The following is an 18,618-nucleotide window of genomic DNA, read 5'->3' as shown; positions in this document are numbered from 1 at the left end:
GGCAAATATTATAACCCATAAGACAAACACTAGACAAATCATAATTAAGTCATAGTAAAACAGGGACTGACAATATGCACTCAGTCACCTCCCCCATGGTGCACATCCCCTCACAGAGTCAGGCATTGTGTGTGAATGATTGTCTTTTTTATTCTGATGTGATTTTAATTGCATTGTGATTCCTATTGAGATGTAATTACTATTGTTTGTTGTTGCTGTTATAATGATGTAATGATGGAGATTAGTAGAAAACGTCTCCGGTTAATAAATGTAACCTCATTTCCCTGAGATGAGGGAATGAGACATTACATCAAAAGCTAAGGAGAAAATTGTTTCCCCATAATGTCAGCTTCTGACGTAATGTCGAAGTGACCGAAAACGAAAGGGAACAAAAATTATTACCTTTAGTTATCAAGGTTATCAAATGTCTGCTTTTGTTTTGGTCTGTGTGATCTCGCCCACTGCCAGTTTACCCAATAGTATTTCGACACCCCGGGTTGTAGCCACGGAAGTCAGCAAACAAACTAGGTCAGAGATCGCGGATTCAACCTAACCTAAAAAGCCTCGGCATCCATCTGAAAAGCTCTATGTCCAGAGGCATGTTAAAACGCGGATGAATCAACTTACAAGTGCAAGTGCTCATCGCCTTCCATTGTACATTGCGCAACCCGCGTGAGCGTCGAGTCAGAGAAGGAGGTAGCGGGGAAACAACCCTCTCCAATATTTTGAATTTGGACTGCAGTACCCATTTGAACCACTAGCTGTCAATATTACATACTGTACCTTTAACACATTCTGTTGACTGATTTACTTTGCACCTACTACCTTTCATTAGAGTTCAAAATTTCGATCAAATAAAAATTCCAGATATGTCTATAAAATGTTATGATAAAATACAATACCATTTATAATAAATACAATCATTTATTGCACATTGGCTTTTGGCACATATTATAACCCATAAGACAAACACTAGACAAATCATAATTAAGTCATAGTAAAACAGGGACTGACAATATGCACTCAGTCCCCTCCCCATGGTGCACATCCCCTCACAGAGTCAGGCATTGTCCTTATTTAAAGGCTTACAGCGACGGGAATGAACAAATGCCTTTGAAATTTGTTTTTACTGAGAGGAGGAATTATCTACCTCCTCCCTGAAGGTGGAGGTTCAAGGTATTTGAGAAGTGTACTGTTTGTGTATTTTTATTTTCTTAGCCTCCTCCACAACTAAGAGGTCATAAAGGTCCTGAGGCCAAGGAAGGCCACAGTGCTTCATACACAGCCTAACTTTTACTATTAATGATTTATTTAAATTTTTCACTCTGTTTACGTTGTTGTTGTTGTTGTTGTTGTTGTTTTTCCTCATATTTTTTGCTAGTTTACTTTTTGAACCTACTGACCTGAAGTGTTTGGGAATTTTTGATACCTATATAGACCTAAATAATGCTGTAGACATTATTGATTGTATAGATTTACAGATATTGGGATTTACCTCTATGTTTACTAACACTGTTCCCTGACCAGAATTTACAGTGGCAAGCAATTTGTCTGTCCACGATGAACATGAAACCATGTGATGCAACACAGTTGCAGACAATCAGAATAGATTTGATGTTTAATGTGTTGTGGGACTTTCAACCAATGAGATTTTACTGTAGGCAGAGCTACCAAGTATGATTCTGCAGAAATAGATACCGAGAGGTCAATAAAATGTCACTTTGGTTGTCACTGCTTATCCAGGACTCTATACTGTACCTTACCGCACTTTCTATCTGCACCCCCGCCTGCTGAATAAACTCTTAGTTTCAGAGTAGGTTTAAAGTTGATCAAACCATACAGATCCAACCTGGTTTAGATCAGGTTCAGTGGGCTCACAACGTTCGGTTTAATCGTTGCCTGTCAACTCAGTGTTTGACCCAGAGTTTGTGATTAACTCTAGAGAGTGTCATGTGCAGCAAACAGCCAATCACATGGAACATGGAGAGGGTCAGCAAAGCAACTTGAAGACAAGCCTGCAAGGTTAGCAAAAAAAGCTTAACTCCTGCTGCCGCAATGGTACGCAGGGAAGGAGACCAGAGGCCGTTTTTTTAATGGATGTCAATGGAGGAGAGACTTCACTACGCAGCATAAACCGCTTTTGTGAGGAAACAGCCTATAATTGAATTAATCGACAGCCCATCGGCTAGTCTTAAACATTTTTGCTCTTAAACATTAGTTTTGGATTGATCTATTTTTAGAGTTTACATTACATAGTTTATGAAAAAAATGCTTTTTTATAAGAGAAGTCACAGACAATTGCACGACAGGTAGGATTCAGTTTACGGCACTTCTCGTGCAGTAATTGACTGTCGCAAAACTATAAGACTATCTCTGACATCAGTTTGATTCACTTCTCGTGAGAGAGCTGGTGCAATTCACTTCCAAATATATCAAGAATTTATAAATGTATATACAAGGCAGGAATAAATGCTGCTGCAGCGAGAGTTTGAGAAGACAGCTGAATGAAAAAATAAATGCATTTATCAATTGATTTTAAATGATAATTTATACAGATTCACAAAGAGCTCAGAAGAATACACGTAAACTTAATCAGATTAAAAACTTTATATATTAAAGATTATATTATATATATATATATATTTATTTTAATTGAATTGACAATTAATATAATTATTATATAGATATATTATATGAATTATACATAATTATAATTCATATAATATAAATAAAATAAATAGCAGCAAAATATTTTCACTAAACTGCTTTAATATGGGGCAAGAGATATGAGGGGGGAGTGACTTTATTGAGTCACTTTGCTCACAGCTGATTTGTTTTGGTTTGCGATCTCTAACCCAGAATAAAACCTGCGAGAGTTAGCCAGCTAAAAACAATTCACCTTCTTGGGCCCGAAAAACCAGAGTTTGCTCAAACTTATCTCAAACTTACCTGGCCGTTTCCCAAAAGCATCGTTAGCCAACTGTGTTTGCAAGTTCTGTTGAATTTTGTAGATAACTACGAAAATTGCGACCATAGTTGGCTTCGTGAAATGCACCCCTGGGTAGGAAATAAAACCGGTTTCATGCAACTGGCCTAAGATATTCAGGATAGGTCTACCAGAGCTGTATCATCTACAATTTAAAAGTTCTTATCTGAATCCCTTGTGTTATGTGTATTTATGGACAATAGCACTGGGAGGATTGCAGTTCCTTGAGGAGCCCCAGTAGAAGCAAACAAGCTTGAGACAGTAGTTTCTGTTGTTTTAACATACTGCGCTCAGCAGGAGAGAAAGTCCAGAATTCACAATATGATGGAATCACAGCTTGATCTGTGCTTTAGCCTCAAGGGAACTAGGTACTGTAGTTAAATGCAGATGAGAAGTCTAGAAGAAGAACATCTTCGTGTAAAATGGCCTCTTCAGATGTTTTATGTATGATGTTCACAGCTGCACTGAAAACCTTGTTTGGCCCTTATAATCATAAAGCTCTAGCCTTAGGACTACATGTGTGGTCACATTCTGTGTGCAAAGGTGAGACGCTGCGTTATGTGACACGATGATCAAAGATGTGGGAACTGTAATTTAATTCATAATTCTGAAAACACAAACTTTTGAAATGGGTTTCAAAGTGCACGTTTTTTAAACCAATACTGTGATCGTCTCCGTGTAAACAAAAAAAACGTGAATCTGTGAAAACAGTGATGTCATGCGCACCTGGCATGCATAATACAACGTTTTTAGTAATTTTTCCGGATCCGTGTGAATGATGTCATTGTACAAAGAAAAAACATTTCTGTTTTTTGTACATCGTTGTCATGCTATAAAGGTTTAAATCTTTGCCATAATCTACTGCTATCCCTTTAGGTTAGTGCGACAGGATGATGATCTAAATGCTAAAATATGTGTAAACAATTCCACATCCAATACACTCTTAAAAAAAAGGGTCTTTATTGGCATCGATGGTTCCCTGAAGAACCTTTAAAGGAACACGCTGACTTTTTGGGACTTTAGCTTATTCACCGTATCCCCCAGAGTTGGATAAGTCCATACATATACCCTTTTCATCTCTGTGCATGCCGTAACTCTGTCTGACACACCCACCGCTAGCCTAGCTTAGCACAAAGACTGGAGGTAAACAGCTCCAGCTAGCATAATAGCAACATTTTCCTATTTACATGTTGTGATTTGTATAGTCACAGCGTGTACAAATAACAAGGTCACATGAGACACAGCCATCTTCTAACCGTATACAAACTGGGAAATATTCTCAGAAGGTGAAGCACTGCTACTTGGGCGGAGTGATTTGCTCACAGCACCTGAGAAGCCCCGTGGCGAGGAGCAGAGAGTTCACTCAGAGTTGGAGTAAATCACTCTTTCAATTGTGAAAAGGTTCTTCATAGTGGAAAATGTTCTTTAGATCAGGGATGTCCAAACTTGTTCCTGGAGGGCCACTGTCTGGCAGAGTTTAGCTCCAACTAGCCTCAAAACACCTGCCTGGAAGATTCTAGTATGCCTTGATTATTGGTTCAGGTGTGTTCATTTTGGCTGGAGCTAAACTCTGCAGGATAGTGGTGCTCCAGGAACAGGATTGGTCACCCCTGCTTTAGATTATTAAAATGTTCTTCACACTAAAAAAAAAAAGAAAAAAAAAAGAGGTTCTTTCAAGAACTTTTCATTGAAAGATTAGGGGAACCAAAAATGGTTATTCTATGGCATCGCTGTGAAAACCCCCTTTTATTAATTTTTATTTTTAAGAGTGTTGGCTTATCAGCAGCCAACAAATATCTAATAGGAATGAATGAGTGGTGAAGAGAGCAGGCCAAATGTGAGGTGTGAGAGGAAGTGTTAATGGGTACAGTGAGCTGTCAGGGTCAGGAATGCTTCGTAAGTTCAGAGAGACATCTGACCTGATTTCAGCAGCAGCAACCATCCAAAATCACATCAAACATCAGTCTCCTTAATCCATCACATCAACCGGAATCAAGTGTTTGTCTTTGTGGTTAGTTGACTGGCAATGAGTGGCTTTTGTGTCTGCCTTCTTTATAAGTGTAGTGTTCGTGTGTGTGGCAAGCTGACTGGAAATCAATGGTTTTTGTGTCTGTGTAGGTGTGCAGCTTTCAATTCATGTACATGTCTGTGTGGTTGCACTGCTTGGAAACACACACATGTTCACACGTATGCGAACACACACACACAAGAAGTTGGACAGGAAGAGGCGGGCTGTGAACTCTCTTCTCTTACAAGTTACTTCCGTTTTGATTTGAAGCTCATATGCTCTTAGGTGACAGCTCAAACAAATCAAATGCAACGGTTTCTCACATGGCTCATTTTAATAGCTGCTTTGTCTTGCATGTTTATGTTCTTTGAAGACACTTTCTTACCACAGCAACTTCCGAGCAGGGGATTTTCAAACTGAAGTCCAGGGACTCAACCAATTTTGACACGATTACAGTTTCATTTTCACTTTTTTTTTAAAGATCAAGATTAATTAATGATTAATAAATATTCAAGATAAATCTAAAAAATAAAATATATCAAGGTATTAATCTTGTGAATTTCTATTGAAAATTACTTTATTTACAGCCGTGTGTGTGTGTGTGTGTGTGTGTTGCAAGAAACCTTGACTTAGTGCACTTCAGGGGGAAACACTTCCGCATGTGCAGTCATCACCATAAAAACTGTCAGCGGACTGATCAGATGACCCTGCCTGGAGTGATGTTTGAATATGTATTTTCGAGTGTGTTTATGCGCATAGAATTTGATGCTTTATGCAGTGCCTGTAGTTGAGAGACAAGCAAGTCATGTGGGGATGTCATATTGACGGCTAAAACGAATTAGATTAACACACACAAACACAGATACAAGCTAACACTTCTGCACACACAAATGAATGGTGGTCAACCAATATATGAACCAATATATGAAGATTAATAATCATTATAATACTATTTTAGTACTTTAAACAAAAATAATTAATAAATCTTACCAACTTTAAACTTTTGAATGGTAGTGTATTTTTAATTAAAGGGGTCATGACATGGATGTACAAAAATCATATATATATGTGGAAAAATGATTGCAGCCCTCATTTTGATGCTCTATGTCATTGTCATTGAAATGACGATGCCCACTCGCTATTGCATCTGAATGTTTTGTCATTTACAGAAAAAACATTATGAAATAATTTACTTATTCAGCTTTCAAAAAAGGTTCTTTGCGAACTCTCCATTACACTGACTGTGCCTCATTTACAAAACAAAATGCTCAGAACAAACATATAATCCTTCTGGACGCAATCCAGAATGCCATTAAAATAAACCATCCACTTGTTTCTGACTCTGAGGTCTTTCTGAACTCTGTACAGAGACGTGAACGAGCTTTTTAAACTGGACGTGTCAAAGCAAAAGCTCTTTCACTCTTCCATTTGTCCTGTTGTCGACAGACACAAGCACGCGGAGTATGTCAGAAACTGAATGTGCATCTATATTGACACAATGTGATGCTCACATCCAGTGTAGGCAAATGTAGCCATTAAGCAACTGAATGCCAGAAGGCAGGGCCTATGATGCGATGATGTATAACTATTCGTCAATGTTATATGATCATTATATGGCAGGCATATGCAGATGTATTTGCCTGTGTGACATCCCAAATCCCACAAAATCCAAATGAGCCGTTTGGAGCTTGCTTAAATAATTGCTTTGTTTATGATGAGTTGGACATTTTAAGCTCTGAAACTTAATTTAAACTTAATCTTGATATTTTAACGGTACAAAGACCTCTTATATGACAAATGACCAAGGCAAATTTGATTTCTCGTGTCATGACCCCTTTAAATATATAATTATACAATACATTGTATATAATATGTAATTATTATATATATATATATATATATATATATATATATATATATATATATATATATATATATATATATATATATATATATATATATATATATGTGTGTGTGTATATATATATATATATATATATATGTATATATATATATATATATATATATATATATATATATATATGTATGTATAGTGTTTAATTATAATATATATTAAAATAGTAAATATTTGATATATATATATATATATATTATAATTTAATAAAATATATGAGCAATGAATGTCTAGATATAATTTTTACAAATATTATAATGTGAAATATAACAAAATATAATATATAATTAAAAAAGTTTAAAACTATAGGAAACATTCTTTTTTATTATAATGTAAAACTCTAATAAAATATAATTCTATTTTAGCATTACAGTAATGACAAATGACTTGGTGGGAGACTGCTTAATTGTCATTATAATGTCACAAAAAAAAAAAAAGATAAAAAAAAAAAAAAAAAAAATTTAATAATTTTTGGGGTGAAATGTGACCTAAACATGTTCGTGGTAATGTGAGCATCTCTTTTGTATTCCCTTTTTTTTTTTTTAGCATTTCTAATTTTCCCTAACTCTCACTTGTTTGTTGTACTGTACCTGACGCTGTGTCTCTCTCAGAGTGAAAATGGCAGTGTGGATCCAGGCCCAGCAGTTGCAGGGAGATGCTCTGCACCAGATGCAGTCTCTCTACGGGCAACACTTCCCCATAGAGGTGCGACACTACCTGTCCCAGTGGATAGAGGGACAACTCTGGTATGTGAAGAGTTTGCCTAAACTCATTTGAACTGCAGCTGATTTGCAGATTTTGACATTTTTTATTACATAAATGTTATTTACTGTGTCTGCATGTCCTCTGTCAGGGATGCGATAGATTTAGAGAACCCTCAAGAGGAGATTAAAGCCAAGCGTTTATTGGACAACCTGATCCAGGAACTACAGAAGAAAGCAGAGCATCAAGTGGGAGAGGACGGCTTCTTACTCAAGATCAAATTAGGACATTATGCTTCACAGCTGAAGGTTCTGCTTGTTCTTTGTTTGCGAGTACAGTTCAGGAATGATGAGTTAAAAAATGTGATAACGGATCAGACTTTTGATTTTCGCAGATTCAAAAGCTCCTGAATAAATGTTTATACACGCACACTGAAAAACGTGCAGACTCAGATCTCTTTTATATGTTTGTTTGAGATGTTTCTCTTAAAGGATATTTGGAGGAATAAAATTAGAGAATATAGATAGAAAAAATAAAAAATAAATGAGAGTTGTTGACATACAGTATATCAGTGCATGATGATAAAGCCATTATTAAGAACAGGCCAGTCAGGAAAGTGCAGCCGCAGTGTTTACTGTCACTAGTGTTGCACAGTGTACTTGAGTGTGTTACTGTAAACAAGACCGAGTAGATGGAGGTGTGCGTTTATTTTCCTCTAATTCTGACTCTGTGTGTGTGTTTTTTCAGAGCACATATGACCGATGTCCCCTGGAGTTGGTGAGATGTATCAAACACATCCTGTACACGGAGCAAAGACTCGTCAGAGAGGCAACTAATGTGAGTGGACAGAGTTGGCAGTCGGTTTATCAGTTCATTTGTAATAAGGGGTTACTTAAAATTAATTGTATGTGTTCTTATCTTTATTTTGTATATATATATATATCAAATAAATGCAGACTTGGTGAGCAGAAGAGACTTCTTATCTAATCTTAATGACACCAAACTTTGTGTATGGTGTGTGTGTATATATATATATATATACACACACACACACACACACACACACACACACACAGTTAAGATTAGATAAGAAGTCTCTTCTGCTCACCAAGTCTGCATTTATTTGATCATAAATACAGTAAACACATTAGTATTGTAAAATAGTATTACAATTTAAAATAACTGCTGAAAATGTATCACATGATCCTTCAGAAATCTGTTTTTAACAAAAAAAAATTGTAATAACATGAAAGTCTTTTCTGTCACTGTTAATCAATTTAGCGTCCTTGCTGAATAAAAATAATAAAAAGTAAAAAGGAATAAAAAGTAATTATTGGCCTCAAACTTTTGAACGGTAGTCTAGTTATTGCGTTTTTGTTACACAGATAAGTGTAATAGTTGGTAATAAATCTGTTAATTTAAAGAATTGATACCTGATAAACAACTGGAAAAATCATGGAAAAATACACAGAATTGCATTGGTCAAAATGTGTGGGAACCCAGGTCTGTGAATTGTTCCATAACATATGATTCCAACATTTTACAGACCTCATAATTTTACTCCCAGAGCTCTCTCTACATTCGACTGATTTATAAACACTTTGTTTGAACAAGCCATTAAAAATGGATTGTACCATTTATAAAAAGAGAGAACTATGTTGCCTTCTTGGTTTAAATCATGGACATTGAGTAATAAACAGGGCTGCTGTAAATGACTTTTACAATCTTCAGAAATAGAATTTGCATGTAGATGTGTAGATGAACATACATAGCTAAATATACACATACTAATCTACACACAAATTTGACGATACCTGCCAAGAAAGTGCTCAGTTTTATGAGAGTAAAAGAGGAAATTTCAGATTTTATTAACTGAACTGACATACCATAAAATCATAAAACTAAAGACAATATCAGTAAATCTAGAGGCTCACATACACATGAAAATGCCCACTCATTCCTTATGTTCTTAGGCACACCTGTACATCCACTCAACGCATAATATTTATGTTCACATACCATGTATGCACTACACAAACAATATTTAGTTTGCTCAAACACACATGTACATGCACCCAGTCTTACGTGGGCATAGAGGAATAACCTCACCTGCGTGGGTTATTCATACACAATGGGACAGAGAGGATAAGGACAGTATACATATTGAAGCTTTGGTTTGTGGGATTTTCATAGAAGAACCGTTGATCAGGTTGTTTTAAAGGTATCTACAAACTTCCTTCATGCTGCTAGTTTATCAAAACTAAAACAAAAACATACAAAAAGTTGAATTATATCATGCTTTATGCTTTTCTGAAATATTCTGTTATAATTTTGTGAAACATAATTTTAGTGAAACTGAACGTTGAACTATGGTTGGTTGTCACTCATGTGTGTCTGTGATTGGCAGTCAAGCTCACCGGTGGGCGGGGTGATGGACAGCATGTCGCAGAAGTACCATCAGATAAACCAGGCGTTTGAGGAGCTCAGAATATTGACTCAGGACACAGAGAATGACCTCAGAAAACTACAGCACAACCAGGAGTACTTCATTATACAATACCAGGAGAGCCTCAGAATACAGGGTATATGTCCACACACATTTGCATTTATACATGCAGCAAACGCTGTTATCCTTGCATTCAAAATATACTTTTCATCAGTTCATGTATTCTCTGCATGGAAATCAAACTTTGCCATTGTAAGAGCCATGCTTTGCTGTTTGAGCTACAGGACACACACACACTCACACACACACACACACACACACACACACACACACACACACACACACACACACACACACACACACACACACACACACACACACATGTCTGGTTCACTATCTTTGTGGGGACTCTCCATAGACGTAATGGTTTTTATACCGTACAAACTGTACATTCTATCCCCTTACACTGCCCCTGCCCCTAAACCTACCCATCACAGGAAACATTCTGCATTTTTACTTTCTCAAAACAACTCATCCTGTGTGATTTATAAGCCTTTTGAAAAGTGGGGACCGCTGGCTGGTCCCCACAATGTAGGTGATCTCAGGTTTTACTATTCTTATGGGGACATTTGGTCCCCACAATGTAATATAAACAAGGGCACACATACACACACACACACACACACACACACACACACACACACACACACACACACACACACACACACACACACATAGCCATGACTATTTTATCATTCAACTCATCATACAGCAAAAAATGTCCTTATTAAAACAGTCTGGATGTTCACATATATACAGTGCTATGCGTAAGTTTAGACACCCATGCTAAAGTTGACTAAAAAGAGGAATAAAAAATCATCTTTTGGAAATTGAACTTAATGCCTTAATTTAAAAAATTAGGAAAAATCCAACCTTTAAGGACACCAATTTTCTTTGTGAATGAATAATGTATCGTAAATAAATAAATGTTCTTCCTTAAAATACAGGGTACATAAGTCTGGACACCCCTATGTTAAATTCCCATAGAGGCAGGCAGATTTTTATTTTTAAAGGCCAGTTACTTCATGGATCCAGGATACTATGCATCCTGATAAAGTTCCCTTGGCCTCTGGAATTAAAATAGCCCCACATCATCACATAGCCTTCACCATACCTAGAGATTGGCATGGTTTTATTTCAGTTAGCCTAATAGCTGGTTTGATTTGCATTGAGAGATGATCTTATGGAAAGTACCCCATGCCAATCTCTAGGTATGGTGAAGGCTATGTGATGATGTGGGGCTATTTTAATTCCAAAGGCCAAGGGAACTTTATCAGGATGCATGGGATCCTCTATGGGAATTTAACATAGGGGTGTCCAGACTTATGCACCCTGTATTTCAAGGAAGAACATTTATTTATTTACGATACATTATTCATTCACAAAGAAAATTGGTGTCCTTAAAGGTTGGATTTTTCCTTTTTTATTTAATTAAGGCATTAAGTTCAATTACCAAAAGATGATTTTTTATTCCTCTTTTTAGTCAACTTTAGCATGGGTGTCTAAACGTATGCATAGCACTGTATACTGTAGAATACCATTGAATTACAAATCAAGTCTGAATTTAGACCGCTAATAATTTATAAATAAGCATTATTTGTAAAGATTATTACTATAATAAAAAAAGAAAACTGTTTGTCACAGGAATTGCTAGATTCACAACCCACTTTTTTCATACCCAGATCCCTCTTCTACATACGAGAATATGGGAATTTTATTTTTCAAAACTTATGTTTGTGGAATAAATCTTCCTCTGCTTTGTGCAGCTCAGTTATCAAGCCTGGCCACGCTGCCTCCAGCAGACCGACAGCTACGAGAGCCCAGCCTGCTCAGCAAGAGAGCCACAGTAGAGGCCTGGCTGACCCGAGAGGCCAACACCCTGCAGAAATACAGACTGGTACTCACACATACACGCTCGGAATGAATAGTGTGTATAGCATTAGCATAATGCAACACTCAAACTTTAACATTAGTAGCACATGCTTTTAAAAGCCACGTCTTAAACATTTATAGCAAGTTTTTTTTTTTTTGAAAGAAATTAAAACTTTTATTCAGCAAGGATGCATTAAAGGTGCCGTAGAATGGATTATTTTATTATTTTATAATGTTTCCTGGGGTGCCCTTATAATGTTAGTATGTTTTTTAGATCAAAATTTGTTATAATTTAGAAATAAAAGGCATATTTCCTAGCCTAATTTCATCCATTGATTTGAACAGTCTGTTTGAAGGGGCGTGTCTGCTGTGAGACTTCAGTGTTGTTGCCCACTGCTGTGATTGGCTGACATGCTTGCATATGAAATATCTGGCGTTACATGTAGAACTATCTGGAAAATTTTTACTATTACAGCTTTTATGCGTTTTTACTATTACAGCTATCGGGATTAACGAATCATGAGAAGTTTTTTAAGTATTTAGATTATTCCAGCATTGAGCAGATGACAGCCTGTTGATCGCGTGAATGAAGATCTTACTGCAACGCGATTTACTGATGCATAAACAGTGTTGAACGACTTTGAGAGAAAGATTATCTGTCTGAACTTGAACAATTACACATCAGAAATTCACATAACCCACTGGTTCTCCAGAGGCTCGGATGAAGGAACTAAAAAAATATTTTTGTGTTCATTTGTACATCCAAACACTGAGCAACTGCCATGCTTCGTTCGCTCGTTTGCAAGCCACGATGTCTATCGAGGAAAAAACAATATCGCGCTGGATCTAGATAACACATTGTAAATTATTGTTAATAAAATCACTACTTACCGCTTGCGGGAATATAACGTTAGTTGAAATTGCCCCCTTCGTCTGTTTGAGACGCCGAGAGATGCCTGGGTGCTTGATATTGTTCCAGGTTAGAAAAACAGTCCGTGGTGAAATGGACAGAGCAACTAACAACTTCGAATTAAACTGTAGCGGTATCCGATTATAGATAGATTGTAGATAGATCTGCCATTTTCCCTATGATCCTCCTCCTGCTTGTTTCTTCACCTGCAGAACTTCTGATGATTCGGCTGTGCAGTTCCGCCTGGCACTGAGCATGGGCTGGCATATGCAAATTTTTAGAGGCGTACATATTAATGATCCCAACTGTTGCGTCACAGTTGGTGTTATGTGGAGATTCGCCTGTTTTTCAGGGGTGTTTTTCAAAAACGAGATTTAAATAAGAAAGAGAAAACTATGGTGTTTGAGACTCACTGTATGTCATGTCCATGTACTGAACTCTTGTTATTTAACTATGCCAAGATAAATTCAATTTCACATTCTAGGGCACCTTTAAATTAATAAAAAAAGGTACAGTAAAGACAACAATGTTACAAAGACTTCTATTACAAATAAATGCTGTTTTGATCATTCTATTTATCAAAAAATGTATCTTCGATAATCCATTTCACTTGGGTATACATCACAATACAGAAGAAAATGTTGTTTTATCACGACTTTAAGGTATACACAAATTACCTGTTTTGATTGGCTTACCCGGTAAAAAGAGGAACACATTCATTTCAAAAGATACTGTTTACCATTATATGTCTTCTTTAAATTGAAAACAACAGTTCCACTTGATGTTACACATTCGTTTTCAAGTACAGTACTAAACTTGAGGGCCGTTGTCATTTACATGAGTACAGTGCATATGTTCACGTCTGTTCAAGCTAGTGTGTGTGTGTGTGTGTGCGCTCAGGGCTTGGCAGAGAAACACCAGAAGACACTGGCATTGCTACGGAAACAGCAGACGGTGATTCTTGATGATGAGCTGATTCAGTGGAAGAGACGTCAACAGCTGGCTGGCAACGGAGGGCCGCCCGAGGGAGGACTGGACATACTGCAGTCATGGTGCGCACACACACTTACTTAGGATGTATCATAGACCTCTATTGTTTTTAAAGCTAAAGTTAATTATAATTACTACAGATTAACCCAAACACTTTGCATTTACATTACACATACACAACCTGTGATCTTTCATTCATGTTTTCGTTACACATTTCTGCTTATGTGCATGTGCACAGGTGTGAGAAGCTAGCAGAAACCATTTGGCAGAATCGTCAGCAGATCCGGAGGGCGGAGCATCTGAGACAGCAGCTGCCCATTCCTGGCCCCATCGAAGAGCTGCTGACCGAACTCAACGGCACCATCACAGACATCATCTCAGCTTTAGTCACCAGGTGTGTGTGTGTGTGTTCGTTCGAGAGAGAGAGAGAGAGAGTAGCAGTTCAGTTAAGGTTAAAGGGATAGTTCACCCAAAAATGAAAATTCTGTCATCATTTACTCACCCTCAAGTTGTTTCAAACCTGTAAGAATTTCTTTTTTCTGCTGAACACAAAAGAAGATATTTTGAAAAATGTCTGTAACCAAACAGTTGATGGACCCCATTGACTTCCATAGTAGGAAAAAAAAAATACTATGGAAGTCAATGGGGTCCATCAACTGTTTGGTTACAGACATTTTTCAAAATATCTTCTTTTGTGTTCAGCAGAAAAAAGAAATTCTTACAGGTTTGAAACAACTTGAGGGAGAGTAAATGATGACAGAATTTTCATTTTTGGGTGAACTGTCCCTTTAAGTGATTGCAAAGTGGAGTAACACAACCAATATCCTCACTGTAATCAACATCATGCATTTTTATTATATATTTTATTAATATATATTATATTGACTTCACAATGCATTTGAAAGCATCATATTAGTTGCCATGGTGACATGCCAACCACATTCAAAGTCATACATCAGCTTCCTTTCAGTTTTCTGTATGTGTGTTTATTTTTTCACTCAGTATAGAGTCTGGGTTGTGGGTTGAACATTTATATTTAATTATTTAGCAGACGCTTTTATCCAAAGCGACTTAGAAATGAGGAGAGCAACAGAAGCAAACAAACTTACAAAACGGCAGCAATATGCAAGTGCCGTGACCAGTCTCCAATTAGTCCAGCACAGTACACATAGCAAGGTGTTTATTTTTTGTTTTTGTTTTTTAAACAGATATACTAGAATAGTAAGTGTTAGTATTAATGGGTCAAGTGTTACCGGAAAAGATGCATCTTCAGCAGTTTCTTGAAAATGGCTACGGATTTAGCAGCTTGGGTTGAGTTAGACAGGTCATTCCAACAGCAGGGAACAGGTGAAGGTCCGTAAAAATTGATTTTGTGCCTCTTTGAGATGGTACCACAAGGCACCGTTAACTTGCAGAACGCAAGCTTCTGGAGGGCACATAGGTCTAGTTCTGTAGGCAGACATCAGTGCCTCGAATTTGATGTGATCAGCAATTGGCAACCAGTACAAGTGTATGAGGAGAGGTGTGATGTGCGCTCTCTTCAGCTCATTAAAGACCACTCTTGCTGCTGCATTCTGAATCAGTTGCAGAGGTTTGACAGTACATGCTGGAAGGCCTGCCAAGAGAGCATTACTATAGTCCAGTCTGGATAAAACAAGATCATGGACAAGGAATTGTGTAGCAAGGGCCGGATCTTCCTAATGTTGTATAAGGCAAATCTGCAGGACCAGGCAGTTCTAGCAATATGGTTTGTGAAGTTCAACTGATCATAAATCACAACTCTGAGGTTCTGTCCTGGATGGAGTTATGGTTGACAAACCCAGCTGAATGGAAGTTGTGATGAAATGCTGGGTTGGCCGAGATCACAAGCCGCTCTGTCTTTGCAGGGTTTAGTTTAAGGTGGTGTTCCTTCATCCAGTCCGAAATGTCTGTCAGGCTGAGATGTGAGTAGTTACCATCAGATTATTTGGCTGGAATGAGATATAGAGTTGTGTGTCATCAGCATACCAGTGATAGGAACAACCATGTTTCTGAATGACGGTGTAGATGGGAAAGAGAAGTGGTCCAGGGACTGAGCCCTGAGGCACCCCCATAAAGTAGCTAGATGTTGCAACCTACCTATATGAATAATGAATATGAATAATCTAAAAAGAAATATTAAAGGGATATATTTCACCCCAAAAATACTTACTCTCATGCCATTCCAAACTGTTTGACTTTCTTTAATATGTGTTACACAAATTGTGCCAGTCACTTTTTCCATGAAATGACAATAAATGGGCTTCAAAAAGGATGCAAAAGCATTATAAATATATCAAAGTGGGCCATACACAACTCATGCACTATGTTCCTAGTTTTCTAAAGCCAAACAGTACAGTAGCTTTTTTGTGAAACAGATGGAAATTCAAGTCATTATTCACAGAAAATATATACCTTAGTTCATGAAAGTTCATTCTTCATGAAATTGCTGCTTCTATCATGAACCATTATTTATGCACCTAGGAAAACTAGGGCATACGTCAAGTTTCAATGACTAGCAACTTAAATGTCCTTTACTCTACTAAAAGTTTTGGGCCAGTAAGATGCTCACCAAGGCTGCTTTTGTTTGATCGAAAATACAGTAAAAACATATACCGAAAAATATGACATTGTGAAATATAACAAAATAAAATACAATACAAAAATAAAATAAGTGTTTTCTGTTTTAATATATTTTACAATGTTATTTATTCCTGTGATGGGAAATCAGAATTTTCAGCAACCAAGTCAAATTTACCTCTTTATGATAGTTTCATCATGCTTTTGCTTCCTTTTTGAAGCTTGAAATCCCCAGTCTTTTTCTGTTCCTGAAGGAAAGATAGTCATGAGTGTGAATGATGACGCAATTTTTCCTTTTAATGATGACGAAATCCTTTCACATTGTTCATTCTCACATTTTATGAAAACAAAAGATTAACATCTCGGTGCCAAATTAGTTTATGTATCATTCACCCTGTGTATACTCGTGTGAATCTCTGAGAAATCAACAGAGGCCATTTGTCAGAGACATTCAGTCGTCACTTTTGTGGCACACTGGGGATGTCTACAAACTTCTGCTCTCCTTCACTCTCTTTCTCATCATATCTTTTGTCAGTGTTCACACCTACCACAGGGGATGAATGTGGGGGTACATTCATGTGTGTGTGTTTGGTGCCTCAGGCCAAGCAGTCATTGAAACAACTGAGCTTAATAGGAATTGTGCTTTTGGTTACACTTTATTTTGATGGTCCTTTTTAGACATTCTTTTGACTTTATGTAACATGTCACATACATGTCAACTAACTGAGTGTTAGTTGAGTATTAGTAGACTGTTAGGGGTAGGGTATGTAGAATAAGGGGTTTGGGTTAGTAGAATAAGTTGACATGCACTTGAAAAGTAAGTAATAGTCAGTAGAATGTCTGTTGGGGAAGCATCACAATAAAGTGTTAGCAGATATTAATCTACTAATACTCTAATGAGAGTTAGTTGACATGTATGTGTTACTTATAGTCAACAGAATGTCTAAAGGGGACCATCAAAATAAAGTGTTACCATGACATTTTCTGATCCAGTTCCCCCTTTTCTCATCATTCCATATCATCTCTTTACTATAAAATAAGAAATAAGAAAAATAAGGGAAAATATATTATATATTTATTTAATATATTTTGTGTGGAAACCATTTTTTCAGGATTCTTTAATAAATAAATTTCAAAAGTATGGATCACATACCCATACACATAAGGGAGAAGGGAGGAAGAAATATATCTCAGCGCTTTGCATTCTCCTTCTTTCTCCTTGAGAAACTTTGCATTAACTCGCAAGCTTTTTTGCGAGCGAATGTAAAATTTAATTAAAATTTTGTAGCAATGTAAATGTCTTTACTGTCCCTTTTTTTATCAGTTTGATGCATATTTGAAGAATAAAGATATTAATTTCTTTAAAACAACTGACTGGCCCTTGACTTTTGAACGATAGTGTACATGTGTTTCTTCCTGTAGATAATATACTGTGTGTTTTATGGATTAGGATTTACAGTAAATATGTGTGTGTGTGTGTTTTCTCTGCAGTACCTTTATCATCGAAAAGCAGCCTCCTCAGGTGCTGAAAACACAAACTAAATTTGCAGCGACAGTGCGTTTGCTGGTAGGTGGGAAACTCAACGTGCACATGAACCCACCGCAGGTTAAAGCCACCATCATCAGCGAACAACAGGCCAAGGCCTTGCTCAAGAATGAAAACACCAGAAAGTGAGCAGAAACACAACACACTGTATTTAGTAACTCCTTTGCGTGTTGTTGATTACTCATTGGCCTAATATGCCTGGAGCTGCTAAAACAAAGCATGTTTCATCAGGCACCCTGATACACAATCCTACATTTATGAACACACACACATTTTTTTTGCACAAACCCAATTTTTAGCTGCATTTGCCACTTCTGATCTTGGTTAAAATTCTTATCTCCATCTTTACGTCTACATGCTAAATAATATTCTCTGTATATGTGTCTGTCTAACAGTGACAGCAGTGGCGAGATCTTGAATAACAACTGTGTGATGGAGTACCACCAGACCACAGGCACCCTCAGTGCACACTTTAGAAACATGGTGAGTGCACTGTGTCTGTCTAACTTTAGAAAAAATGTCTGTAAGAGTGTGTGAATGTTTCAAAGTACGCTGTAAGCCACCATTTCATTTTATTCATAATTT

The 18,618-nt window shown here is 37.0% G+C and overlaps 1 protein-coding gene across 1 annotated transcript in view; it reads left to right on the top strand.

Annotated features, from left to right (window-relative positions):
• The window catches only part of stat5a (signal transducer and activator of transcription 5a), an 88,577-nt gene that overhangs the window by 50,986 nt on the left and 18,973 nt on the right, over positions 1-18,618 (top strand). Inside the window, exons 3-11 of the mRNA XM_079891613.1 lie at positions 7,521-7,655; positions 7,763-7,919; positions 8,359-8,448; positions 10,019-10,193; positions 11,884-12,014; positions 13,800-13,951; positions 14,128-14,283; positions 17,979-18,158; positions 18,429-18,516. Coding sequence (XP_079747739.1) covers positions 7,528-7,655; positions 7,763-7,919; positions 8,359-8,448; positions 10,019-10,193; positions 11,884-12,014; positions 13,800-13,951; positions 14,128-14,283; positions 17,979-18,158; positions 18,429-18,516 — 1,257 coding nt within the window. The 5' untranslated portion in view covers positions 7,521-7,527. The remainder of the gene's footprint in view (positions 1-7,520; positions 7,656-7,762; positions 7,920-8,358; positions 8,449-10,018; positions 10,194-11,883; positions 12,015-13,799; positions 13,952-14,127; positions 14,284-17,978; positions 18,159-18,428; positions 18,517-18,618) is intronic.

The sequence above is a fragment of the Squalius cephalus genome (assembly GCF_949319135.1).
Source record: "Squalius cephalus genome assembly, chromosome: 1".
Taxonomy (NCBI): Eukaryota; Metazoa; Chordata; class Actinopteri; order Cypriniformes; family Leuciscidae; genus Squalius; species Squalius cephalus.
The sequence above is the reverse complement of the archived record's forward strand: the minus strand, read 5'-3'. Positions and strand labels throughout refer to the sequence as shown.